Source organism: Nerophis lumbriciformis, linkage group LG15 (genome assembly GCF_033978685.3).
Source record: "Nerophis lumbriciformis linkage group LG15, RoL_Nlum_v2.1, whole genome shotgun sequence".
In the NCBI taxonomy this organism is placed as follows: domain Eukaryota; kingdom Metazoa; phylum Chordata; class Actinopteri; order Syngnathiformes; family Syngnathidae; genus Nerophis; species Nerophis lumbriciformis.
Window position 1 is genome coordinate 28,080,001 of NC_084562.2, and position 27,975 is coordinate 28,107,975.

General features: G+C 35.9%; 1 protein-coding gene across 4 annotated transcripts in view; it reads left to right on the forward strand.

The window, feature by feature from the left end:
• The window catches only part of pde8a (phosphodiesterase 8A), a 71,971-nt gene extending 52,732 nt beyond the window's left edge, over window positions 1–19,239 (forward strand). Inside the window, exons 16-23 of one of the 4 annotated variants that reach the window (XR_009816779.1) lie at window positions 1,637–1,772; window positions 5,641–5,842; window positions 10,112–10,329; window positions 11,995–12,127; window positions 12,294–12,452; window positions 15,332–15,461; window positions 18,337–18,552; window positions 18,583–19,239. Coding sequence is in view for 3 of the 4 variants with exons in the window: in XM_061974667.1 (XP_061830651.1) it covers window positions 1,637–1,772; window positions 5,641–5,842; window positions 10,112–10,329; window positions 11,995–12,127; window positions 12,294–12,452; window positions 15,332–15,461; window positions 18,337–18,443 (1,085 nt within the window). In the remaining variant the exon portion in view is untranslated. Of the gene's footprint in view, window positions 1–1,636; window positions 1,773–5,640; window positions 5,843–10,111; window positions 10,330–11,994; window positions 12,128–12,270; window positions 12,453–15,331; window positions 15,462–18,336 lie in introns of those variants that run through there. The other 3 variants (XM_061974667.1, XM_061974668.1, XM_061974670.1) reach the window with 3 other exon arrangements.
• Window positions 19,240–27,975: the final 8,736 nt, after the last annotated feature.

The window sequence follows — 27,975 nt, forward strand, 5'->3', positions numbered from 1 at the left end:
TATTTTTGTGTTAATAACCTTTGTGGAATATTATTTTTGTGTTAACCTTTGTGGAATATTATTTTTGTGTTAATAACCTTTGTGGAATATTATTTTTGTGTTAATAACCTTTGTGGAATATTATTTTTGTGTTAACAACCTTTGTGGAATATTATTTTTGTGTTAACAACCTTTGTGGAATATTATTTTTGTGTTAATAACCTTTGTGGAATATTATTTTTGTGTTAATAACCTTTGTGGAATATTATTTTTGTGTTAATAACCTTTGTGGAATATTTTTGTGTTAACAACCTTTGTGGAATATTATTTTTGTGTTAACAACCTTTGTGGAATATTATTTTTGTGTTAATAACCTTTGTGGAATATTATTTTTGTGTTAATAACCTTTGTGGAATATTATTTTTGTGTTAATAACCTTTGTGGAATATTATTTTTGTGTTAATAACCTTTGTGGAATATTATTTTTGTGTTAACAACCTTTGTGGAATATTATTTTTGTGTTAACAACCTTTGTGGAATATTATTTTTGTGTTAACAACCTTTGTGGAATATTATTTTTGTGTTAACAACCTTTGTGGAATATTATTTTTGTGTTAATAACCTTTGTGGAATATTATTTTTGTGTTAACAACCTTTGTGGAATATTATTTTTGTGTTAACAACCTTTGTGGAATATTATTTTTGTGTTAACAACCTTTGTGGAATATTATCTTTGTGTTAACAACCTTTGTGGAATATTATTTTTGTGTTAATAACCTTTGTGGAATATTATTTTTGTGTTAATAACCTTTGTGGAATATTATTTTTGTGTTAACAACCTTTGTGGAATATTATTTTTGTGTTAACAACCTTTGTGGAATATTATTTTTGTGTTAATAACCTTTGTGGAATATTATTTTTGTGTTAATAACCTTTGTGGAATATTATTTTTGTGTTAACAACCTTTGTGGAATATTATTTTTGTGTTAACAACCTTTGTGGAATATTATTTTTGTGTTAATAACCTTTGTGGAATATTATTTTTGTGTTAACCTTTGTGGAATATTATTTTTGTGTTAATAACCTTTGTGGAATATTATTTTTGTGTTAACCTTTGTGGAATATTATTTTTGTGTTAATAACCTTTGTGGAATATTATTTTTGTGTTAATAACCTTTGTGGAATATTATTTTTGTGTTAACAACCTTTGTGGAATATTATTTTTGTGTTAATAACCTTTGTGGAATATTATTTTTGTGTTAATAACCTTTGTGGAATATTACTTTTGTGTTAATAACCTTCGTGGAATATTATTTTTGTGTTAATAACCTTTGTGGAATATTATTTTTGTGTTAATAACCTTTGTGGAATATTATTTTTGTGTTAACCTTTGTGGAATATTATTTTTGTGTTAACCTTTGTGGAATATTATTTTTGTGTTAATAACCTTTGTGGAATATTATTTTTGTGTTAATAACCTTTGTGGAATATTATTTTTGTGTTAATAACCTTTGTGGAATATTATTTTTGTGTTAATAACCTTTGTGTAATATTATTTTTGTGTCAATAACCTTTGTGGAATATTATTTTTGTGTTAATAACCTTTGTGGAATATTATTTTTGTGTTAACAACCTTTGTGGAATATTATCATCTCAGAGCCGCATCACATCCCCAGTCAGCTGACCGCTCCTCTTTCCCTCAACGACATCCCTCCTCACATCGCTCAGACCATGGAGAGCGAGGACTGCTGGGACTTTGACATCTTCAACTTGGAAGCTGCCACCATGAAACGGTGCCTACAGAATATTTATATTTCATTATTAATCGCTGACATGATTGATTTACTATGCAGAATATTTATATTTCATTGTTAATCAATGACATTATTTATAAGTTAATATTAGAGATGTCTGATAACATCAGCCTGCCAATATTATCGTCCGATAAATGCTTTAAAATGTAATATCGGAAATGATCAGTATCGGTTTCAAAAAGTAAAAGGCTAGGGTGGAGTTTGGTGTGGCAGTATGGCAAAAGCTAGGGTGGAGTTTGGTGTGGTAGTATGGCAAAAGCTAGGGTGGAGTTTGGTGTGGTAGTATGGCAAAAGCTACAGTGGAGTTTGGTGTGGCAGTATGGCAAAAGCTACGGTGGAGTTTGGTGTGGCAGTATGGCAAAAACTAGGGTGGAGTTTGGTGTGGCAGTATGGCAAAAGCTAGGGTGGAGTTTGGTGTGGCAGGATGGCAAAAGCTAGGGTGGAGTTTGGTGTGGCAGTATGGCAAAAGCTAGGGTGGAGTTTGGTGTGGCAGTATGGCAAAAGCTACGGTGGAGTTTGGTGTGGCAGTATGGCAAAAGCTACGGTGGAGTTTGGTGTGGCAGCATGGCAAAAGCTAGGGTGGAGTTTGGTGTGGTAGTATGGCAAAAGCTAGGGTGGAGTTTGGTGTGGCAGTATGGCAAAAACTAGGGTGGAGTTTGGTGTGGTAGTATGGCAAAAGCTAGGGTGGAGTTTGGTGTGGCAGTATGGCAAAAGCTAGGGTGGAGTTTGGTGTGGTAGTATGGCAAAAGCTAGGGTGGAGTTTGGTGTGGCAGTATGGCAAAAACTAGGGTGGAGTTTGGTGTGGCAGTATGGCAAAAGCTAGGGTGGAGTTTGGTGTGGCAGTATGGCAAAAGCTAGGGTGGAGTTTGGTGTGGCAGTATGGCAAAAGCTACGGTGGAGTTTGGTGTGGCAGTATGGCAAAAGCTAGGGTGGAGTTTGGTGTGGCAGTATGGCAAAAGCTAGGGTGGAGTTTGGTGTGGCAGTATGGCAAAAGCTAGGGTGGAGTTTGGTGTGGCAGTATGGCAAAAGCTAGGGTGGAGTTTGGTGTGGCAGTATGGCAAAAGCTAGGGTGGAGTTTGGTGTGGCAGTATGGCAAAAGCTAGGGTGGAGTTTGGTGTGGTAGTATGGCAAAAGCTAATAATTCACAACTCCTCCAACACGAACATTATTGTTTTTGCACTTTTTGGCTTCTTATTAAATAACTTTTGTAACCTATTTTCATGGGCTTTCCTCTTTGTGATGTTAAGTTCCTGTTATGCGCTGTTATACGGTATATGCCTTGAGCTCTTATTTTGAAGGCGCTAAGAGCGGAAGTGATGACATGTTGTAGTGGAGCGGAGGTTTTTGAAATGTGCAAGATTCAATCTTGCACATGGAAAGTTTAAGTGAGGGCTTTAGTTGATATAACACTCCCGTCAAGGGTGCATTAATCCAGCACAACAGTGGCGCATGGACTTCATTTATAAGTAAAGGTAAGACCATAATAACGTTTTTTTTTTTAATTAAATGTGCTTTTTTATGTGCTACAGTTTGTATGTGTAAAGTTAAAGTGAAGTTAAAGTAGCAATGATTGTCACACACACTAGGTGTGGTGAAATTTGTCCATCTCTACAGGCCTGTTTCATGAGGGGTTCCCTCAATCATCAGGAGATTTTAATGGAAGCATTCACATACCATGGTTTATATAGGGCACAGAGTGGGTGGGTACAGGCTGGCGTAGGGGCGTGGTGATTGGCTCATGTGTTACCTAGGAGGTGTTTCCGTCAGTGGCGGCATGCTGATACAATTTCGCTGCGCTTGTTGAGGGATGACAGGTCTGGACGGTAAATAATAAACAGTTTCTCTTTCAAGCATAGGTTGCATCTTTTATTACCACTATTGTAAGGTGTGCTGGATGCAAGAATTTGCCATGTTATTGAATATTCAACATTATTGTCTTTTGAGGTCCCAAATGTGTTTGCTGAGTTCTGTGGTATTCCGCAGGTTTTGGTTCCTGAAAGAAGCCTTGTGATTGTTCCATCTGGTTTTGAACTCTCCCTCGGTTAATCCTACATATGTGTCGGATGTGTTAATGTCCTTACGTGTTACCTTAGATTGGTAAACAACTGATGTTTGTAAGCACCCCCCGTTGAGAGGGCAATCTCACAAACGCCTGTATAAGGGACTTCCTAACGGACCGACCCCAGAATGTGAGACTTGGCCCGCACCTCTCATCCTCCCGCACGCTGAGCATCGGCTCCCCACAGGGCTGTGTGCTGAGCCCCCTCCTCTACTGCCTTTACACCCATGACTGCAGTCCGGCCCACAGTGACAACCTTACCGTCAAGTTCGCCGACGATACCACAGTGGTCGGGCTCATCTCCAGGGGTGACGAGGCTGCCTACAGAGAGGAGGTCCTGAAGCTGACGGCCTGGTCTTCGGAGAACAACCTCGCTCTCAACACCAGCAAGACCAGAGAGATCATCGTCGACTTCAGGAGGAGCAGCACCGACCCTGCCCCCCTCTACATCAACGGCGAGCGTGTAGAGAGGGTCCACACCCTCAGGTACCTTGGAGTCCACATCTCTAATGACTTCTCCTGGACAGTCAACACCACATCAATCATCAAGAAGGCTCAGCAGCGGCTACACTTCCTTAGAGTCCTCGGGAAGTACAACCTGAAGCCTGACCTGCTGCTGACCTTCTACCGCTCGTCCATCGAGAGCCTGCTGACCTACTGTATTACGGTATGGTACGGCAGCTGCACTGCAGCAGACAGGGAGAGGCTGCAAAGAGTGGTCAAGACGGCTCAGAAGATCATCGGCCGCCCTCTCCCCTCTCTGACGGACATCTACACCTCCCGCTGCCTCAACAGAGCCAGTGCCATCATCAAGGACAGCACCCACCCTGGCTCTGACCTGTTCCACCTGCTGCCCTCTGGGAAGCGCTACAGGTGCATTAAAACCAAAACAAACAGGCTAAAGAACAGCTTCTTCCCCAGGGCCATAACCATCCTGAACGGACTGCCCCATTGTCCCTCATAACTGCCTTCTCTTCGGTGCAATAACCCATTCCACCAACCACCCTGTTTTTTTTTTGTTTTTTTTTCATGTATATATTCATTTCACACCATATTCATTGCACTTCTACATTTTTCATATTTTTATATATTTGCACATTGTTTTTCTAGCACGCACACATCGCACTGTATGGAATGGCCTCAATCTCGTTACCTTGCGTAATGACAATAAAGCTGATTCTGATTCTGATTCTGATTCTGAATCAGGTTTCTTGCGGCAGTTGCAGCCTTTGTTGGTTTTGGAGTCGCTCTGTCCGGGGGCCGACGGCTCATTTGCAATTGTTTTGTTGTGGTTTGAGATGATTTGTCGTATATTGTTCATACAGCTGTAGCTCAATTTAATGTTGTTCTTGTTGAATACTTTTCTTAGGGTGTTGCCTTTGGGGAAGTGTTTGTCAATCAGAGTGAGGAATTTGTGGCCAATGTTAGTTGTGACGTTTTTGCTGTATGGGGGGTTGTACCAGATGATGTCGTTTCGTTTTCTGTTCTTTTTTGGTTGGTTTCCTGGCGTGGGTTCATAGGTGAGGGTGAAATTGTAACCGCTTTCATCAAGGGCTTTTTGGTACGGGGGGGTTGCTTGGTCAAATTCAAACGTAGTTTAATGCATCCAACGTGACATCACAACAGAATGAGGCATAATAATGTGTTGATTCCAGCACTGTATTTATCAGTATTGCTTGATATCAGAATGGGTCATTAAGAGTTGGACAAAGAAGCCATTATCAGACATCTCTAGTGAATATTGTGAATCATTTCTGCTTTGTTGTCAATAAAGAATGTTTGTCCCAGCAGACCTTTGACCTTCTTAGGTTTGAAGATCTTCTCTCGGTTTGGAGTGTGTGAGCACCTCAACTGTCCTGAGAATGTTCTGCGCTCCTGGTTGTCCAACATCGAGTCCAACTACCACTCCTCCAACTCTTACCACAACTCCTCCCACGCCGCCGACGTGCTGCACGCCACCGCCTACTTCCTGTGCAAGGACAGAGTCAAGGTATTATTATTTCATCAAATAATATTTCATATTGATATTTATTTCACAATATGTGTATTGTACTTTTTATAGTGATGAAATGTGTACTTGGTCTCTAGTCATGTGTACTTGGTCTCTAGTCATGTGTACTTGGTCTCTAGTCATGTGTACTTGGTTGCTGTTCATGTGTACTTGGTTTCTAGTCATGTGTACTTGGTTGCTGTTCATGTGTACTTGGTTTCTAGTCATGTGTACTTGGTTTCTAGTCATGTGTACTTGGTTGCTGTTCATGTGTACTTGGTTTCTAGTCATGTGTACTTGGTTGCTGTTCATGTGTACTTGGTTGCTGGTCATGTGTACTTGGTTTCTAGTCATGTGTACTTGGTCTCTAGTCATGTGTACTTGGTTGCTGTTCAGGTGTACTTGGTTTCTAGTCATGTGTACTTGGTTTCTAGTCATGTGTACTTGGTTGCTGTTCATGTGTACTTGGTTCCTAGTCATGTGTACTTGGTCTCTAGTCATGTGTACTTGGTTGCTGGTCATGTGTACTTGGTTTCTAGTCATGTGTACTTGGTTGCTGGTCATGTGTACTTGGTTTCTAGTCATGTCTACTTGGTTTCTAGTCATGTGTACTTGGTTGCTGTTCATGTGTACTTGGTTGCTGGTCATGTGTACTTGGTTTCTAGTCATGTGTACTTGGTCTCTAGTCATGTGTACTTGGTTGCTGGTCATGTGTACTTGGTTTCTAGTCATGTGTACTTGGTTGCTGGTCATGTGTACTTGGTTTCTAGTCATGTCTACTTGGTTTCTAGTCATGTGTACTTGGTTGCTGTTCATGTGTACTTGGTTGCTGGTCATGTGTACTTGGTTTCTAGTCATGTGTACTTGGTTGCTGGTCATGTGTACTTGGTTGCTGGTCATGTGTACTTGGTTTCTAGTCATGTGTACTTGGTTGCTGTTCATGTGTACTTGGTTGCTGGTCATGTGTACTTGGTTGCTGTTCATGTGTACTTGGTTGCTGGTCATGTGTACTTGGTTTCTAGTCATGTGTACTTGGTTGCTGGTCATGTGTACTTGGTTTCTAGTCATGTGTACTTGGTTGCTGTTCATGTGTACTTGGTTGCTGGTCATGTGTACTTGGTTGCTGTTCATGTGTACTTGGTTGCTGGTCATGTGTACTTGGTTTCTAGTCATGTGTACTTGGTTTCTAGTCATGTGTACTTGGTTTCTAGTCATGTGTACTTGGTTGCTGTTCATGTGTACTTGGTTGCTGGTCATGTGTACTTGGTTTCTAGTCATGTGTACTTGGTTGCTGGTCATGTGTACTTGGTTTCTAGTCATGTGTACTTGGTTTCTAGTCATGTGTACTTGGTTGCTGTTCATGTGTACTTGGTTTCTAGTCATGTGTACTTGGTTGCTGTTCATGTGTACTTGGTTGCTGGTCATGTGTACTTGGTCTCTAGTCATGTGTACTTGGTCTCTAGTCATGTGTACTTGGTCTCTAGTCATGTGTACTTGGTTGCTGTTCAGGTGTATTTGGTTTCTAGTCATGTGTACTTGGTTTCTAGTCATGTGTACTTGGTTGCTGGTCATGTGTACTTGGTTTCTAGTCATGTGTACTTGGTTGCTGGTCATGTGTACTTGGTTGCTGTTCATGTGTACTTGGTTGCTGGTCATGTGTACTTGGTTTCTAGTCATGTGTACTTGGTTGCTGGTCATGTGTACTTGGTTTCTAGTCATGTGTACTTGGTTGCTGTTCAGGTGTACTTGGTTTCTAGTCATGTGTACTTGGTTTCTAGTCATGTGTACTTGGTTGCTGTTCAGGTGTACTTGGTTTCTAGTCATGTGTACTTGGTTTCTAGTCATGTGTACTTGGTTGCTGTTCATGTGTACTTGGTTGCTGGTCATGTGTACTTGGTTTCTAGTCATGTGTACTTGGTTGCTGGTCATGTGTACTTGGTTGCTGGTCATGTGTACTTGGTTGCTGGTCATGTGTACTTGGTTTCTAGTCATGTGTACTTGGTTGCTGGTCATGTGTACTTGGTTTCTAGTCATGTCTACTTGGTTGCTGGTCATGTGTACTTGGTTGCTGGTCATGTGTACTTGGTTGCTGGTCATGTGTACTTGGTTTCTAGTCATGTGTACTTGGTTGCTGTTCATGTGTACTTGGTTGCTGGTCATGTGTACTTGGTTGCTGGTCATGTGTACTTGGTTACTGGTCATGTGTACTTGGTTGCTGTTCATGTGTACTTGGTTTCTAGTCATGTGTACTTGGTTTCTAGTCATGTGTACTTGGTTGCTGTTCATGTGTACTTGGTTTCTAGTCATGTGTACTTGGTTGCTGTTCATGTGTACTTGGTTGCTGGTCATGTGTACTTGGTTTCTAGTCATGTGTACTTGGTTTCTAGTCATGTGTACTTGGTTTCTAGTCATGTGTACTTGGTTGCTGGTCATGTGTACTTGGTTTCTAGTCATGTGTACTTGGTTGCTGTTCAGGTGTACTTGGTTTCTAGTCATGTGTACTTGGTTTCTAGTCATGTGTACTTGGTTGCTGTTCATGTGTACTTGGTTGCTGGTCATGTGTACTTGGTTGCTGGTCATGTGTACTTGGTTTTTAGTCATGTGTACTTGGTTGCTGGTCATGTGTACTTGGTTTCTAGTCATGTGTACTTGGTTGCTGGTCATGTGTACTTGGTTTCTAGTCATGTGTACTTGGTTGCTGGTCATGTGTACTTGGTTTCTAGTCATGTCTACTTGGTTTCTAGTCATGTGTACTTGGTTGCTGTTCATGTGTACTTGGTTGCTAGTCATGTGTACTTGGTTGCTGTTCATGTGTACTTGGTTTCTAGTCATGTGTACTTGGTTTCTAGTCATGTGTACTTGGTTGCTGTTCATGTGTACTTGGTTTCTAGTCATGTGTACTTGGTTTCTAGTCATGTGTACTTGGTTGCTGTTCATGTGTACTTGGTTTCCAGTCATGTGTACTTGGTTGCTGTTCATGTGTACTTGGTTGCTGGTCATGTGTACTTGGTTTCTAGTCATGTGTACTTGGTTGCTGGTCATGTGTACTTGGTTTCTAGTCATGTGTACTTGGTTGCTGGTCATGTGTACTTGGTTGCTGGTCATGTGTACTTGGTTGCTGTTCATGTGTACTTGGTTTCTAGTCATGTGTACTTGGTTGCTGTTCATGTGTACTTGGTTGCTGGTCATGTGTACTTGGTTTCTAGTCATGTGTACTTGGTTGCTGTTCATGTGTACTTGGTTGCTGGTCATGTGTACTTGGTTGCTGTTCATGTGTACTTGGTTGCTGGTCATGTGTACTTGGTTTCTAGTCATGTGTACTTGGTTGCTGGTCATGTGTACTTGGTTTCTAGTCATGTGTACTTGGTTGCTGTTCATGTGTACTTGGTTGCTGGTCATGTGTACTTGGTTGCTGTTCATGTGTACTTGGTTGCTGGTCATGTGTACTTGGTTTCTAGTCATGTGTACTTGGTTTCTAGTCATGTGTACTTGGTTTCTAGTCATGTGTACTTGGTTGCTGTTCATGTGTACTTGGTTGCTGGTCATGTGTACTTGGTTTCTAGTCATGTGTACTTGGTTGCTGGTCATGTGTACTTGGTTGCTGGTCATGTGTATTTGGTTTCTAGTCATGTGTACTTGGTTGCTGGTCATGTGTACTTGGTTTCTAGTCATGTGTACTTGGTTGCTGTTCATGTGTACTTGGTTTCTAGTCATGTGTACTTGGTTGCTGGTCATGTGTACTTGGTTTCTAGTCATGTCTACTTGGTTTCTAGTCATGTGTACTTGGTTGCTGTTCATATGTACTTGGTTGCTGGTCATGTGTACTTGGTTTCTAGTCATGTGTACTTGGTTGCTGGTCATGTGTACTTGGTTGCTGGTCATGTGTACTTGGTTTCTAGTCATGTGTACTTGGTTGCTGGTCATGTGTACTTGGTTGCTGGTCATGTGTACTTGGTTTCTAGTCATGTGTACTTGGTTTCTAGTCATGTGTACTTGGTTGCTGTTCATGTGTACTTGGTTGCTGGTCATGTGTACTTGGTTTCTAGTCATGTGTACTTGGTTGCTGTTCATGTGTACTTGGTTGCTGGTCATGTGTACTTGGTTTCTAGTCATGTGTACTTGGTTGCTGTTCATGTGTACTTGGTTGCTGGTCATGTGTACTTGGTTTCTAGTCATGTGTACTTGGTTGCTGGTCATGTGTACTTGACGTGGCAGCCAGATGTATTGTGTGTACTATGCTTTTCCACTTGGTTTTGTTTGCCCCCACAGCAAAGCCTGGATCCCATGGACGAGGTGGCGGCGCTGATTGCGGCCAGCGTGCACGACGTGGACCACCCGGGTCGCACCAACAGCTTCCTGTGTAACGCAGGAAGTGAGCTGGCCATCTTGTACAACGACACGGCGGTGCTGGAGAGTCATCACGCCGCGCTCGCATTCCAGATCTCCACCAGAGACGACAAGTGCAACATCTTCAAGAACATGGAGAGGTGCACATTGTTATTGTTATTGTTACACCTGGGAGTACTTTACATGTACTATGTATTAGTATTATCCATCCATTTTCTACCGCTTGTCCCTTTCGGGGTGTCAGGGGTGCTGGAGCCTATCTCAGCTGCATTCGGGCGGAAGGCAGGTTTATTAATATTATTATTAATATTATTATTAATATTACACCTGTGAGTACTTTACATGTACTATGTAGTATTATTATTGTTATTAATAATACTAATATTATTGTTGTTATTATTATTACACCTGTGAGTACTTCACATGTACTATGTATTATTATTATTATTGTTATTAATGATACTAATATTATTGTTGTTATTATTATTACACTTGTGAGTACTTTACATGTACTGTGTATTATCATTATTATTATTCATTTGAATAATAATAATAATATTACACCTGTGTGTACTTCACATGTACTATGTATTAATATTACACCTCTGTGTACTTTACACTATTATTAGTATTATTATTAACATTACACTGTGTGTACTTGACATGTACTATAGTACAGTATAATGTACTGTAGTGCATTATACTGTACTATAGTACAGTATAATGTACTATAGTACAGTATAGGTTGTGTGCAGGTGATGTATTTATGAATTATGATGTGTGCATGTTGTGTACTATTTGAAAGTACTCACTACTATTTGAGTTATTCTATTTGCTGTTTGTGTATGCAACATGAGTTCAATTCATCTTTGACTTTGTTAACTAACAACAACAGAAGACAAATAATAACAATAATAAGAACAATAATGTACACAAAGTTGATTCTTACACATAAACAATGAAAACATAAAGTTGTTATATCCTAAAAGGGAAGAAATTACACTTATTTGTTCATCAATGAACCATTTCACTTATTATAATCTCTACAATGACTCATATATGATACATATTTCACTTATTATAATCTCTACAATGACTCATATATGATACATATTTCACTTATTATAATCTCTACAATGACTCATATATGATACATATTTCACTTATTATAATCTCTACAATGACTCATATATGATGCATATTTAATTTATTATAATCTCTACAATGACTCATATATGATACATATTTCACTTATTATAATCTCTACAATGACTCATATATGATACATATTTCACTTATTATAATCTCTACAATGACTCATATATGATGCATATTTAATTTATAATCTCTACAATGACTCATATATGATACATATTTCACTTACTATAATCTCTACAATGACTCATATATGATGCATATTTCACTTATTATAATCTCTACAATGACTCATATATGATACATATTTCATTTATTATAATCTCTACAATGACTCATATATGATACATATTTCACTTATTATAATCTCTACAATGACTCATATATGATACATATTTCACTTATTATAATCTCTACAATGATTCATATATGATACATATTTCACTTATTATAATCTCTACAATGACTCATATATGATACATATTTCACTTACATGCTGAGACAGGCCATTGATTATTATTGTGATGAATATTGTTATTACTGTATATGCAGGAATGAGAACTGCACGTTGGGACAGGCCATTGATGATGATTATTATGATTGTTATTATATGCAGGAATGATTATTATTATGATTGTTATTATATGCAGGAATGAGTACCGCACGTTGAGACAAGCCATCATCGACATGGTTCTGGCCACTGAGATGACAAAACACTTTGAACACGTCAACAAGTTTGTCAACAGCATCAACAAACCTTTGGCTGCTCTGGACGACAACCTGGTGAGATATATATATATATACATACATTCATATTCATGGTCATACTAGTATTATGTCATATTAGTCATACTAGTATTATGTCATATTAGTCATACTAGTATCATGTCATATTAATATTAGTATTAATGTCAAATTGCTTTCAGTGTTGATACTGTTTGCCCTCCAGGACACAGAAGAGTGTGTGAAGAGTATTGTGAGGTCTCCAGAGAACCGCATCCTGGTGAAGAGGATGCTCATCAAGTGTGCTGACATCTCCAACCCCTGCAGACCTCTGCAGCTCTGCATCCAGTGGGCGGGGCGCATCTCAGAGGAGTACTTTGCACAGGTGAGGACTACCTTGCACAGGTGAGGACTACTTTGCACAGGTGAGGACTACCTTGCACAGGTGAGGTGCACTTACAATTTTTGACCACTCCTCTTGACCACTAAATTGCTGCAGTTCAGCTAAATGTGTTGCTTTTCTGTCATGGACTTGTTTCTTCAGCATTGTCCACACCTTTAAGTCAGGACTTTGGGTATTGTGGCCAAACACCTCCATTTTTTTGCTTCTGGAGGAAAGTTCTGTGGTCAGATGAAACAAAAATGGAGCTGTTTGGCCACAATACCCAGCGATATGTTTGGTGAGGCCTTTAATCCCAGGAACACCATGCCTACCGTCAAGCATGGTGGTGGTAGTATTATGCTCTGGGCCTGTTTTGCTGCCAATGGAACTGCTGCTTTAAATGGGACAATGAAAAAGGAGGATTAGCTCCAAATTGTTCAGGACAAGCTAAAATCATCAGCCCGGAGGTTGGGTCTTGGGCGCAGTTGGGTGTTGTCGGAGGCAGATATTTACATATATCCGAATTTAAGTTGTACTTCTTTCATTTATTAGTCATATTTGAAAACAGCTCGTCTTTTTCCATTTATTCTCTTGATGCTCTGTCAGCAAGCATACTATGTGTGAGAACCTTGAGTTTGTTGGAATGTATTATGGCTAGGGAGACATTGTGCTTTTGTTATGGCTAGTGAGGGGGAAGGAAAGAGAGGTTTTTGGCGTTGGGAAGACAGACGATTTTGGGGTGTGCGGGATAGAAGGTTCGAGGGTTAGACTGGTCTCAATCATATTTATATGTTGTCAAAGCTTTGAGAATATATACAACAAAATACCTATTCTGTCTCTGGTGGTTTTTCAACTCAGCTTTAAGTGTCGGAAAGAACTTGGGAGCGAATTGGACAACTTGAATTCCCTGGGAGGAAAAACTGGTCCAAAACGCAACCTTTTTTTTTTTTTTTTTTTTTTTTTTTTTTTTTTCTTACTGCGTCTCACTTTAACATAAAACTTCCAGTTACTTTTCTTTATTTACCAAACGTTTGAGTTCACGACTTTTCGAGTATTGTAAACTCCCTCTTAACCCTTATTTTTCGACTCACTTGACTATTAGCTGGCCTCCCCCCCAGACGTCCCCGAAAGCGACAGCAACACCGACAGTCTCCCCCTAAACTCTACCTGCCAATTTCATTGTTGACAACAGTACATTCATCACACACACACACACACACCCCCCCCCCCCACCCCCCCCCCCCCCCCCACCGCCATCACATTCCGTGGCCATCTCGTCTATTTTTTCTCAATCTTCACCTGTGCTCTTTATTGTATCAAACAAAAGGACTTGAACCCAGAACTCTTTTAGGGGAGACCAAACCCCCAGGGCGAGCCACACCCGACTATTTGCTTACTCGTCAGTGAAGCAGCCCGTCACGGTAATCTATCTTTATCGTATTATTCAAACGGACTCTAACCCAAGAATATAACATACGAAAGGACTTGAACCTCCATCTTTATCGTATTATTCAAACGGACTCTAACCCAAGAATATAACATGCGAAAGGACTTGAACCTCCATCTTTATCGTATTATTCAAACGGACTCTAACCCAAGAATATATCATATGAAAGGACTTGAACCTCCATCTTTATCGTATTATTCAAACGGACTCTAACCCAAGAATATAACATACGAAAGGACTTGAACCTCCATCTTTATCGTATTATTCAAACGGACTCTAACCCAAGAATATAACATACGAAAGGACTTGAACCTCCATCTTTATCGTATTATTCAAACGGACTCTAACCCAAGAATATAACATACGAAAGGACTTGAACCTCCATCTTTATCGTATTATTCAAACGGACTCTAACCCAAGAATATAACATACGAAAGGACTTGAACCTCCATCTTTATCGTATTATTCAAACGGACTCTAACCCAAGAATATAACATACGAAAGGACTTGAACCTCCATCTTTATCGTATTATTCAAACGGACTCTAACCCAAGAATATAACATACGAAAGGACTTGAACCTCCATCTTTATCGTATTATTCAAACGGACTCTAACCCAAGAATATATCATACGAAAGGACTTGAACCTCCAACCCTTCTAGTCACAGGTGAAAGATTTAAGACGCAATGACATGAGTTGGCCACCATATGCAATGACGGACAAGGCAAAATGAAACCAATCTATCAAAATGTCCACTCTGTGTCTGGGGTACAAACAGTGTTTGACTTACATACTTCAAGACAGACTCCTAAAGCAGATTTTAGAAAAAGGCTCTGCTTACCTTGTTTTTGTTTGGCCACTCGTGAGTCTGTCCAGAAGAGTGTAAGAGGTGTCCAATTCTCAGCGTGTCGCCCGGACGAGCCCCCAATTTGTTGCGTTTTGGACCAGTTTTTCCTCCCAGGGAATTCAAGTTGTCCAATTCGCTCCCAAGTTCTTTCCGACACTTAAAGCTGAGTTGAAAAACCACCAGAGACAGAATAGGTATTTTGTTGTATATATTCTCAAAGCTTTGACAACATATAAATATGATTGAGACCAGTCTAACCCTCGGACCTTCTATCCCGCACACCCCAAAATGGTCTGTCTTCCCAACGCCAAAAACCTCTCTTTCCTTCCCCCTCACTAGCCATAACAAAAGCACAATGTCTCCCTAGCCAAGACAGGACAATGACCCCAAACACACCTCAAAAGTGGTCAAGGAATGGCTAAATCAGGCTAGAATGAAGGTTTTAGAATGGCCTTCCCAAAGTCCTGACTGTGGACAATGCTGAAGAAACAAGTCCATGTGTGTGAGTGGTAGTGGTGATGTAAAGAGGAGGTGAAAGAGTGATGTTTGAAGAAGTGAAGGTGAAAGAGTGATGTGTGTGTTGTCAGACTGAGGAGGAGAAGAGTCAAAGTCTTCCAGTGGTGATGCCAGTGTTTGACAGGAAGACTTGTAGCATCCCCAAGTCTCAGATCTCCTTCATCGACTACTTCATCACCGACATGTTCGACGCCTGGGATGGTAGGACCTGATTCACCATCTCATACATCATATTATTCATCATCTCATATTTCATCTTATTCACCATCTCATACATCATATTATTCATCATCTCATATTTCATCTTATTCATCATCTCATATTTCATCTTATTCATCATCTCATATTTCATCTTATTCATCATCTCATATTTCATCTTATGAATGTCATATTTCATCTTATTCATGATGTCATACACTATCTCATCTTATTGATGTCATATTTCATCTTATGAATGATGTCATATTTCATCTTATTGATGTCATATTTCATCTTATGAATGATGTCATATTTCATCTTATTAATGATGTCATATTTCATCTTATTCATGATGTCATATTTCATCTTATTCATGATGTCATATTTCATCTTATTAATGATGTCATATTTCATCTTATTCATGATGTCATATTTCATCTTATTCATGATGTCATATTTCATCTTATTCATGATGTCATACACTATTTCATCTTATTGATGTCATATTTCATCTTATGAATGATGTCATATTTCATCTTATTAATGATGTCATATTTCATCTTATGAATGATGTCATATTCCATCTTATTCATGATGTCATATTTCATCTTATTCATGATGTCATACACTATTTCATCTTATTGATGTCATATTTCATCTTATGAATGATGTCATATTTCATCTTATTAATGATGTCATATTTCATCTTATTCATGATGTCATGTTTCATCTTATTCATGATGTCATATTTCATCTTATTCATGATGTCATACACTATTTCATCTTATTGATGTCATATTTCATCTTATGAATGATGTCATATTTCATCTTATTAATGATGTCATATTTCATCTTATGAATGATGTCATATTTCATCTTATTCATGATGTCATATTTCATCTTATTCATGATGTCATACACTATTTCATCTTATTGATGTCATATTTCATCTTATGAATGATGTCATATTTCATCTTATTAATGATGTCATATTTCATCTTATTCATGATGTCATATTTCATCTTATTAATGATGTCATATTTCATCTTATTCATGATGTCATATTTCATCTTATTCATGATGTCATATTTCATCTTATGAATGATGTCATATTTCATCTTATTAATGATGTCATATTTCATCTTATTCATGATGTCATATTTCATCTTTCTTACACACAATCATATTTATTCATCATTGACATATGATATCAATGCACTGTATGACAATATCAATGGTTCGTATGACGATATCAATGAACTGTATGACGATACCAATGCGCAGTATGACGGTATAAATGGTTCGTATGACGGTATCAATACATCGTATGACGATATCAATGCACTGTATGACGATATCAATGGTTCGTATGACGATATCAATGAACTGTATGACGATACCAATGCGCGGTATGACGGTATAAATGGTTCGTATGACGGTATCAATACACCGTATGACGATATCAATGCACTGTATGACAATATCAATGCACCGTATGACGATATCAATGCACCGTATGATTGATTGATTGATTGATTGAAACTTTTATTAGTAGATTGCACAGTACAGTACATATTCCCTACATCCATCCATCCATTTTCTACCGCTTGTCCCTTTCGGGGTTGCGGGGGGTGCTGGAGCCTATCCCAGCTGCATTCGGACGGTAGCCGTACAATTGACCACTAAATGGTAACACCCCAATACCTTTTTCAACTTGTTTATATTCATGGTAAATACATGACGATATCAATGCACTGTATGACGATATCAATGCACTGTATGATGATACCAATGCACAGTATGAAGATGCCAATGCACTGTATGACAATACCAATGCACAGTATGAAGATACCAATGCACTGTATGACGATATCAATGCACAGTATGAAGATACCAATGCACTGTATGACGATACCAATGCACTGTATGACGATACCAATGCACTGTATGACAATATCAATGCACCGTATGACGATACCAATGCACAGTATGGCAATATCAATGCACTATATGACGATACCAATGTGCGGTATGACGGTATCAATGCACTGTATGACGATGACGATACCAATGCACCGTATGACGATACCAATGCACAGTATGACAATATCAATGCACTATATGACGATACCAATGCGCGGTATGACGTATCAATGGTTCGTATGACGGTATCAATGCACTGTATGACGATATCAATGCACCGTATGACGATATCAATGCACCGTATGACGATATCAATGCACTGTATGACGATACCAATGCTCGGTATGACGTATCAATGGTTCGTATGACGGTATCAATGCACTGTATGACGATACCAATGCACTGTATGACGATACCAATGCACTGTATGACGATACCAATGCACCGTATGACGATACCAATGCACAGTATGACAATATCAATGCACTATATGACGATACCAATGCGCGGTATGACGTATCAATGGTTCGTATGACGGTATCAATGCGCCGTATGACGATATCAATGCGCCGTATGACGATACCAATGCACAGTATGACAATATCAATGCACTATATGACGATACCAATGCGCGGTATGACGTATCAATGGTTCGTATGATGGTATCAATGCACTGTATGACGATATCAATGCACCGTAAGACGATATCAATGCACCATATGACGATATCAATGCACTGTATGACGATACCAATGTGCGGTATCACGTATCAATGGTTCATATGACGGTATCAATACGCCGAATGACGATATCAATGCGCCGTATGACGATACCAATGCGCAGTATGATGATACCAATGCGCCGTATGACGATACCAATGCACTGTATGACGATACCAATGCACCGTATGACGATACCAATACACAGCATGATGATATCAATGTGTTGTGTGCAGCTTTCGCAGACCTCCCCAACCTGATGCAACACCTGGACAACAACTTCAAGTACTGGAAAGAATTGGACGAGCAAAAGCTTCACAGTCTGCGAGCTCCTTCAGAATAAAAGCGCATGTTTGAGACACGCAGCTGGACTCCAAAGCCGGTCTGAGGAGAAGAAAGCAGACCTTTGGAGCCGGACACACCTGTCGGAGGAGGTCAGGACACGGACACACCTGTCGGAGGAGGTCAGGACACGGACGCACCTGTCGGACAGACGTAATGGATTAATTTCACTTTCACATGAACTCTCCCGCCTGTGAAGAAGATGAGGATGAAGAGAGTGCACAGGTGTTCCAATAAAGGTGTTGAGTCAGGTGATGTGCTCTTCTTGGTCCTGCAGTCATGTGCACTCACAGAGCAGGACTGCTCCCTCTGCCCCTACTGGACCAAATATGAATGACACTTCAACATGTCTGCTTTGTCCTGCGGGGATGTGACCCTGAAGGCATCACACATGATTAGCTGTATCTTCACTTGTCTTCTTCTTAATGATCAGAGTGAGGAGAACATGAGTTGTCTTCTTCTTAGTGATCAGAGTGAGGAGAACATCAGTTGTCTTCTTAGTGATCAGAGTGAGGAGAACATGAGTTGTCTTCTTAGTGATCAGAGTGAGGAGAACATGAGTTGTCTTCTTCTTAGTGATCAGAGTGAGGAGAACATGAGTTGTCTTCTTCTTAGTCATCAGAGTGAGGAGAACATGAGTTGTCTTCTTCTTAGTGATCGAGTCAGGAGAACATGAGTTGTCTTCTTCTTAGTGATCAGAGTGAGGAGAACATGAGTTGTCTTCTTCTTAGTGATCAGAGTGAGGAGAACATGGGTTGTCTTCTTCTTAGTGATCAGAGTGAGGAGAACATGAGTTCCTAGTCTTGATGAGATGAGAGTGAGTGTCATCACGTGAACTTTTGTATGCTACTGAAAGAACTGCCTTATTTTCTACTATATTTATACCTGCAGGGGTTAGGTCAGGTTCTCAGCTTTTTCTAGACTTTTACACTGGACTTGCAGAGACATGAAGATGAGCAGGAAGCAAATGTTGTCTTTATGGCTGCCATCTTCTTCACTCCTGATCAACTCCTTGCTTCCACAACATTTAGAAAATATTCAATGACAAATAAAATTCAATCATTCTATTCTTTTTCTTGCTGCTATCACCTCTTTTTCCTCAAGGTCACGGCTTTTCCCCCTCAAGGTCACGGATTTTCCCCTCAATGTCACAGTTTTTCTCAAGGTCACGGCTTCCCCCCTCAAGGTCACGGTTTTTTACATCAAGGTCACGGCTCTTTTCCCTCAAGGTCACATCTTTTTTTCCTCAAGGTCTTTTGTCACTGCTGCATCATGTTCACTTGACTTCAACGATGTCATCATGTTCACTTGACTTCAACGATGTCATCATGAGCACTTGACTTCAATGATGTCATCATGTTCACTTGACTTCAACGATGTCATCATGTTCACTTGACTTCAACGATGTCATCATGAGCACTTGACTTCAATGATGTCATCATGTTCACTTGACTTCAATGATGTCATCATGATCATGTTACTTCAACGATGTCATCGTGATCACTTGACTTCAATGATGTCATCATGAGCACTTGACTTCAATGATGTCATCATGATCATGTGACTTCAATGATGTCATTATGATCACTCGACTTCAACGATGTCATCATGATCATGTGACTTCAACGACTTGACTTCAATGATGTCATCATGAGCACTTGACTTCAATGATGTCATCATGACAGTGAACTTTAACTTTACACATACAAACTGTAGCACACAAAAAAGCACATTTAATTAAAAAAAACGTTATTATGGTCTTACCTTTATGTAATATATTGAGTTGGAGGCAATAACCAGGCGAGGTGATGAAGTACGTCTCTTTACTGTAGACTTCAGAACAGACTCAACACACTTGACGTCAGGTGCGCAACACCACGTAAATCGTTGGCCAACCAAAAAGTAACCACAGTACGCTATAGCCAACATTCACCAGGAGATGGCAACAGACAAACATAGATCACTCTACTACATTCCTCCCCTTTTAGAAATGTAGAAGTTACTCAATAGAAATAAACAACCCAACCAAAAAATGCAGCAGCTCAATAAGAAGCTAAAAAGTGCAAAAACAATAATGTTCATGTTGGAGGAGTTGTGAATGAATGAAATATGAAATCCGTGCTGCAGTCTGCAGGTGTACCTAATGGTGTGGCCCTGCAGTCATTCACAACTCCTCTAACACCAACATTATTGTTTTTGCACTTTTTGGCTTCTTATTAAATAACTTTTTTAAATAGATTCAATCTTGCACGTGGAAAGTTTAAGCGTGGGCTTTAGTTGATACAACACTCCCGTCAGGGGGTGCATTCTCTACCACCAGGAGGCGGGATTACTGCGAGCCTCACACAGTGCGTCTTCGCAGCCGTTTTATGATCGCTCAGCACAAGAAATACGTTACACACATACAGTTGTTGACAAAATACACTGTACATTATTTACGTCAGCTAACTAAACTATGGAAATGTATAATATAATTCATATAGCAATACAGTCTCACTGCACAGCAGGCCAGCAGTTAGCCCAGTCATTGTGCAATCCATGGTGAGGCACTGAGTGATGTGCCTCAACTGGCTGCTGATCACCGCACCGTCTCTTCTCAGTATTTGAACGGCAAATGTGAAAATTCAGCGATTTTGAATAAAAATAATCTAAAACTGGTGAAGTTAAATAGAAAATAACTTTATAGTATAATCACTGGATACATTTAACAATTTAATTAATTGTTTTTCTTTTTACATTTTTTTTCTTTCTTTTTCCTTCCAGTGACGTCCTCCTCCGCGACACAGTCACTTCTCTGTGTCAGTAGGTTCGCCAGTCCTGTTGTTAAATATGTTTTATTGCACTGAAATGAAAATAAGAAATAAAAGTGGGAAATAAAAAAAATAGTTATAGCCTACTAAAATGCTTGCAATCAACAGTTAAATAAATAGGCCTCGTTTGTTTAGTGCAAAAACAAATATTAAATTAAGAAACCCTTAACAAATGCCAGCATAAAAACTAAATGTTCTGTAGCAAAGAAAATGTAAACTTAAATATGCAAACAAAAAGAAAATAAATAGGCTACCTTAAATAAAATAAAACAAATATTAAACAAAGTGCCAGAAAAGCCAACATTAAAACTAAAATTCCTGTAGCTTACATTTAAAAATATAAAAATGGAAATATCAACTTAAATATGCAATAAAAAAGAAAATAATTAGCTTAAATAATATAAAAATCAAGATAAATACTAAAATTCCTGTAGCTTACATTTAAAAATATAAAAATGGAAATATCAACTTAAATATGCAATAAAAAAGAAAATAATTAGCTTAAATAATATAAAAATCAAGATAAATACTAAAATTCCTGTAGCTTACATTTAAAAATATAAAAATGGAAATATCAACTTAAATATGCAATAAAAAAAAGAAAATAATTAGCTTAAATAATATAAAAATCAAGATAAATACTAAAATTCCTGTAGCTTACATTTAAAAATATAAAAATGGAAATATCAACTTAAATATGCAATAAAAAAGAAAATAATTAGCTTAAATAATATAAAAATCAAGATGAATACTAAAATTCCTGTAGCTTACATTTAAAAATATAAAAATGGAAATATCAACTTAAATATGCAAAAAAAAGAAAATAATTAGCTTAATAATATAAAAATCAAGATAAATACTAAAATTCCTGTAGCTTACATTTAAAAATATAAAAATGGAAATATCAACTTAAATATGCAATAAAAAAGAAAATAAATAGCTTAAATAATATAAAAATCAAGATAAATACTAAAATTCCTGTAGCTTACATTTAAAAATATAAAAATGGAAATATCAACTTAAATATGCAATAAAAAAGAAAATAATTAGCTTAAATAATATACAAATCAAGATAAATACTAACATTCCTGTAGCTTACATTTAAAAATATAAAAATGGAAATATCAACTTAAATATGCAATAAAAAAGAAAATAATTAGCTTAAATAATATAAAAATCAAGATAAATACTAAAATTCCTGTAGCTTACATTTAAAAATATAAAAATGGAAATATCAACTTAAATATGCAAAAAAAAGAAAATAATTAGCTTAATAATATAAAAATCAAGATAAATACTAAAATTCCTGTAGCTTACATTTAAAAATATAAAAATGGAAATATCAACTTAAATATGCAATAAAAAAGAAAATAAATAGCTTAAATAATATAAAAATCAAGATAAATACTAAAATTCCTGTAGCTTACATTTAAAAATATAAAAATGGAAATATCAACTTAAATATGCAATAAAAAAGAAAATAATTAGCTTAAATAATATACAAATCAAGATAAATACTAACATTCCTGTAGCTTACATTTAAAAATATAAAAATGGAAATATCAACTTAAATATGCAATAAAAAAGAAAATAATTAGCTTAAATAATATAAAAATCAAGATAAATACTAAAATTCCTGTAGCTTACATTTAAAAATATAAAAATGGAAATATCAACTTAAATATGCAATAAAAAAGAAAGTAATTAGCTTAATAATATAAAAATCAAGATAAATACTAAAATTCCTGTAGCTTACATTTAAAAATATAAAAATGGAAATATCAACTTAAATATGAAATAAAAAAAGAAAATAATTAGCTTAAATAATATAAAAATCAAGATAAATACTAAAATTCCTGTAGCTTACATTTAAAAATATAAAAATGGAAATATCAACTTAAATATGCAATAAAAAAAGAAAATAATTAGCTTAAATAATATAAAAATCAAGATAAATACTAAAATTCCTGTAGCTTACATTTAAAAATATAAAAATGGAAATATCAACTTAAATATGCAATAAAAAAGAAAATAATTAGCTTAAATAATATAAAAATCAAGATAAATACTAAAATTCCTGTAGCTTACATTTAAAAATATAAAAATGGAAATATCAACTTAAATATGCAATAAAAAAGAAAATAATTAGCTTAAATAATATAAAAATCAAGATAAATACTAAAATTCCTGTAGCTTACATTTAAAAATATAAAAATGGAAATATCAACTTAAATATGCAATAAAAAAGAAAATAATTAGCTTAAATAATATAAAAATCAAGATGAATACTCAAATTCCTGTAGCTTACATTTAAAAATATAAAAATGGAAATATCAACTTAAATATGCAATAAAAAAGAAAATAATTAGCTTAAATAATATAAAAATCAAGATAAATACTAAAATTCCTGTAGCTTACATTTAAAAATATAAAAATGGAAATATCAACTTAAATATGCAATAAAAAAGAAAATAATTAGCTTAAATAATATACAAATCAAGATAAATACTAAAATTCCTGTAGCTTACATTTAAAAATATAAAAATGGAAATATCAACTTAAATATGCAATAAAAAAAAAATAATTAGCTTAAATAATATAAAAATCAAGATGAATACTAAAATTCCTGTAGCTTACATTTAAAAATATAAAAATGGAAATATCAACTTAAATATGCAATAAAAAAGAAAATAATTAGCTTAAATAATATAAAAATCAAGATAAATACTAAAATTCCTGTAGCTTACATTTAAAAATATAAAAATGGAAATATCAACTTAAATATGCAATAAAAAAAGAAAATAATTAGCTTAAATAATATAAAAATCAAGATAAATACTAAAATTCCTGTAGCTTACATTTAAAAATATAAAAATGGAAATATCAACTTAAATATGCAAAAAAAAAAGAAAATAATTAGCTTAATAATATAAAAATCAAGATAAATACTAAAATTCCTGTAGCTTACATTTAAAAATATAAAAATGGAAATATCAACTTAAATATGCAATAAAAAAGAAAATAATTAGCTTAAATAATATAAAAATCAAGATGAATACTAAAATTCCTGTAGCTTACATTTAAAAATATAAAAATGGAAATATCAACTTAAATATGCAATAAAAAAAGAAAATAATTAGCTTAAATAATATACAAATCAAGATAAATACTAACATTCCTGTAGCTTACATTTAAAAATATAAAAATGGAAATATCAACTTAAATATGCAATAAAAAAGAAAATAATTAGCTTAAATAATATAAAAATCAAGATAAATACTAAAATTCCTGTAGCTTACATTTAAAAATATAAAAATGGAAATATCAACTTAAATATGCAATAAAAAAGAAAATAATTAACTTAAATAATATAAAAATCAAGATAAATACTAAAATTCCTGTAGCTTACATTTAAAAATATAAAAATGGAAATATCAACTTAAATATGCAATAAAAAAGAAAATAATTAGCTTAAATAATATAAAAATCAAGATAAATACTAAAATTCCTGTAGCTTACATTTAAAAATATAAAAATGGAAATATCAACTTAAATATGCAATAAAAAAGAAAATAATTAGCTTAAATAATATAAAAATCAAGATGAATACTAAAATTCCTGTAGCTTACATTTAAAAATATAAAAATGAAAATATCAACTTAAATATGCAATAAAAAAGAAAATAATTAGCTTAAATAATATAAAAATCAAGATAAATACTAAAATTCCCGTAGCTTACATTTAAAAATATAAAAAATGGAAATATCATCTTAAATATGCAATAAAAAAGAAAATAATTAGCTTAAATAATATAAAAATCAAGATGAATACTAAAATTCCTGTAGCTTACATTTAAAAATATAAAAATGGAAATATCAACTTAAATATGCAAAAAAAAGAAAATAATTAGCTTAATAATATAAAAATCAAGATAAATACTAAAATTCCTGTAGCTTACATTTAAAAATATAAAAATGGAAATATCAACTTAAATATGCAATAAAAAAGAAAATAAATAGCTTAAATAATATAAAAATCAAGATAAATACTAAAATTCCTGTAGCTTACATTTAAAAATATAAAAATGGAAATATCAACTTAAATATGCAATAAAAAAGAAAATAATTAGCTTAAATAATATACAAATCAAGATAAATACTAACATTCCTGTAGCTTACATTTAAAAATATAAAAATGGAAATATCAACTTAAATATGCAATAAAAAAGAAAATAATTAGCTTAAATAATATAAAAATCAAGATAAATACTAAAATTCCTGTAGCTTACATTTAAAAATATAAAAATGGAAATATCAACTTAAATATGCAATAAAAAAGAAAGTAATTAGCTTAATAATATAAAAATCAAGATAAATACTAAAATTCCTGTAGCTTACATTTAAAAATATAAAAATGGAAATATCAACTTAAATATGCAATTAAAAAGAAAATAATTAGCTTAATAATATAAAAATCAAGATAAATACTAAAATTCCTGTAGCTTACATTTAAAAATATAAAAATGGAAATATCAACTTAAATATGCAATAAAAAAGAAAATAATTAGCTTAAATAATATAAAAATCAAGATAAATACTAAAATTCCTGTAGCTTACATTTAAAAATATAAAAATGGAAATATCAACTTAAATATGCAATAAAAAAGAAAATAATTAGCTTAAATAATATAAAAATCAAGATAAATACTAAAATTCCTGTAGCTTACATTTAAAAATATAAAAATGGAAATATCAACTTAAATATGCAATAAAAAAGAAAATAATTAGCTTAAATAATATAAAAATCAAGATAAATACTACAATTCCTGTAGCTTACATTTAAAAATATAAAAATGGAAATATCAACTTAAATATGCAATAAAAAAGAAAATAATTAGCTTAAATAATATAAAAATCAAGATAAATACTACAATTCCTGTAGCTTACATTTAAAAATATAAAAATGGAAATATCAACTTAAATATGCAATAAAAAAGAAAATAATTAGCTTAAATAATATAAAAATCAAGATAAATAATAGCCTATGTATATGTACATACATTAGTTATTATTTTTATTTCAAATCTTCTCAAACAGCCTGCCCTACACTCAGGGCCGGCCCGTGGCATAGGCCGTATAGGCAAATGCTAAGGGCGCCGTCCATCAGGGGGCGCCATGCCAGTGCCACAAATGTTGGAGAAAAAAGTTGTTACTATTATTTCTAAATACAAAAAATAATCCCACGTTAATTAAAATGCAAAGTAAAGCCTATTTAATAGAAATATTATTTGTTACAACATTACGCCCCCCCCCCCCCCCCCCCCCCCCCCCCCTCCCCCCGCACGGTGCGCCCCCTCCCTTCCCGTATCATGACTCTTTTTGGACGTCACCACATCAAAAAATCAACACAAGATGTCAAAACGGCCAAAACTGTCAGGTGCCCAGGGAAGAAAAAAGAGAAAAGAAGAGGACAAACGAGAAAAGACAAGAGGTAGCAGGTAGGTAACGTTAGCCTACATTAAATTATTTGTCTGTTACAGAATGTGATAGTAACCTGGCTTTTTAGCATTAAGCTAATGTTACATGATTCGGCAATTGCTAATCAATAAATAGCTAGTTCTGTTTTAACGTCGGGTTAATATTGTGGAGGGGGCTTAATTGTTGTGGAAAATAATAATGTAACGTTAGGTAATTACAGTACTCCCACCTTACATTCCTCAGGGACATTTGTATTAGATCTTTTAAGCAGGTGTTTTTTGTTTACATTGTTATTGCCTTCTGGTTAGCTAATGTTTGCCCTGCAGGTAATAGTCACTTTTCCACCCCTTTATATATTAGGTATAGTTGTAAGTAAAAAAAAAAAGGTCAAAGACAAAGCTATTCGGGTTCTTGTGAGTATATACACTTCACTGCCGATGAGGGGGGGGGCGCCACCTAAAATCTTGCCTAGGGCGCCAGATTGGTTAGGGCCGGGCCTGCCAGGCTACACTTTACCCCCTCGCGTCGCTGCTGCTCAGTCTTGCCCTGCACTGACTTTCTTTCTGTCTCCTCTACTCTCATAACTTGATGTGTTGAGATAATGTGTGTGTTTGTTTTCATGTGGCTTGAGTCAACATTAGCCGTTAGCTTGGAGAATGAATGGAGAACGGATGCCAATGGCATGCAACATATCCCCGCGACGGGAGGAGAATCACTCGCGGCATTGGGGCAAGCAGAGCAGAGAGCGAGAGAGCGTTGTCGTTCACTGACTGATTCATGTCGTTACTCCAAGGTGAACGAATCGTTCGCTCAGTCCCTCCCCCCGCCTCCATGATGAGTAGCTGGCTGCGTCGTTCGCCGACGTGGAGGGTTCAGTGAGTCACAGAATGCACCAGTTCCACTCATACCGGCATGGTCGCGGCGGAGCTCAACTGAACTGAGAAAGGAACGAATCAGTTCATGAAGTGATTCGGTTCAGTACGTTCACTCAAAAGATTCGTTCGTTTGAACGAATCGTTCGCGAACGACACAACATTAATAGGAAGTGGTGGTTGGAGTTGTGCCGGGAAAAGATTTTTTAAAGGCACAAAAAACAGGTCAGGTATTGAGAAACGTACATTTATGAATATAAAACTTAGCCAATAGTATCATGAGGCTGCAAAGGTCAAATTAATCCAAATAGCACCATCTTTAAAACAAAGCACAAATAGCTACGCGCCCACTTCCGGGGTGTCACACTGCGCGA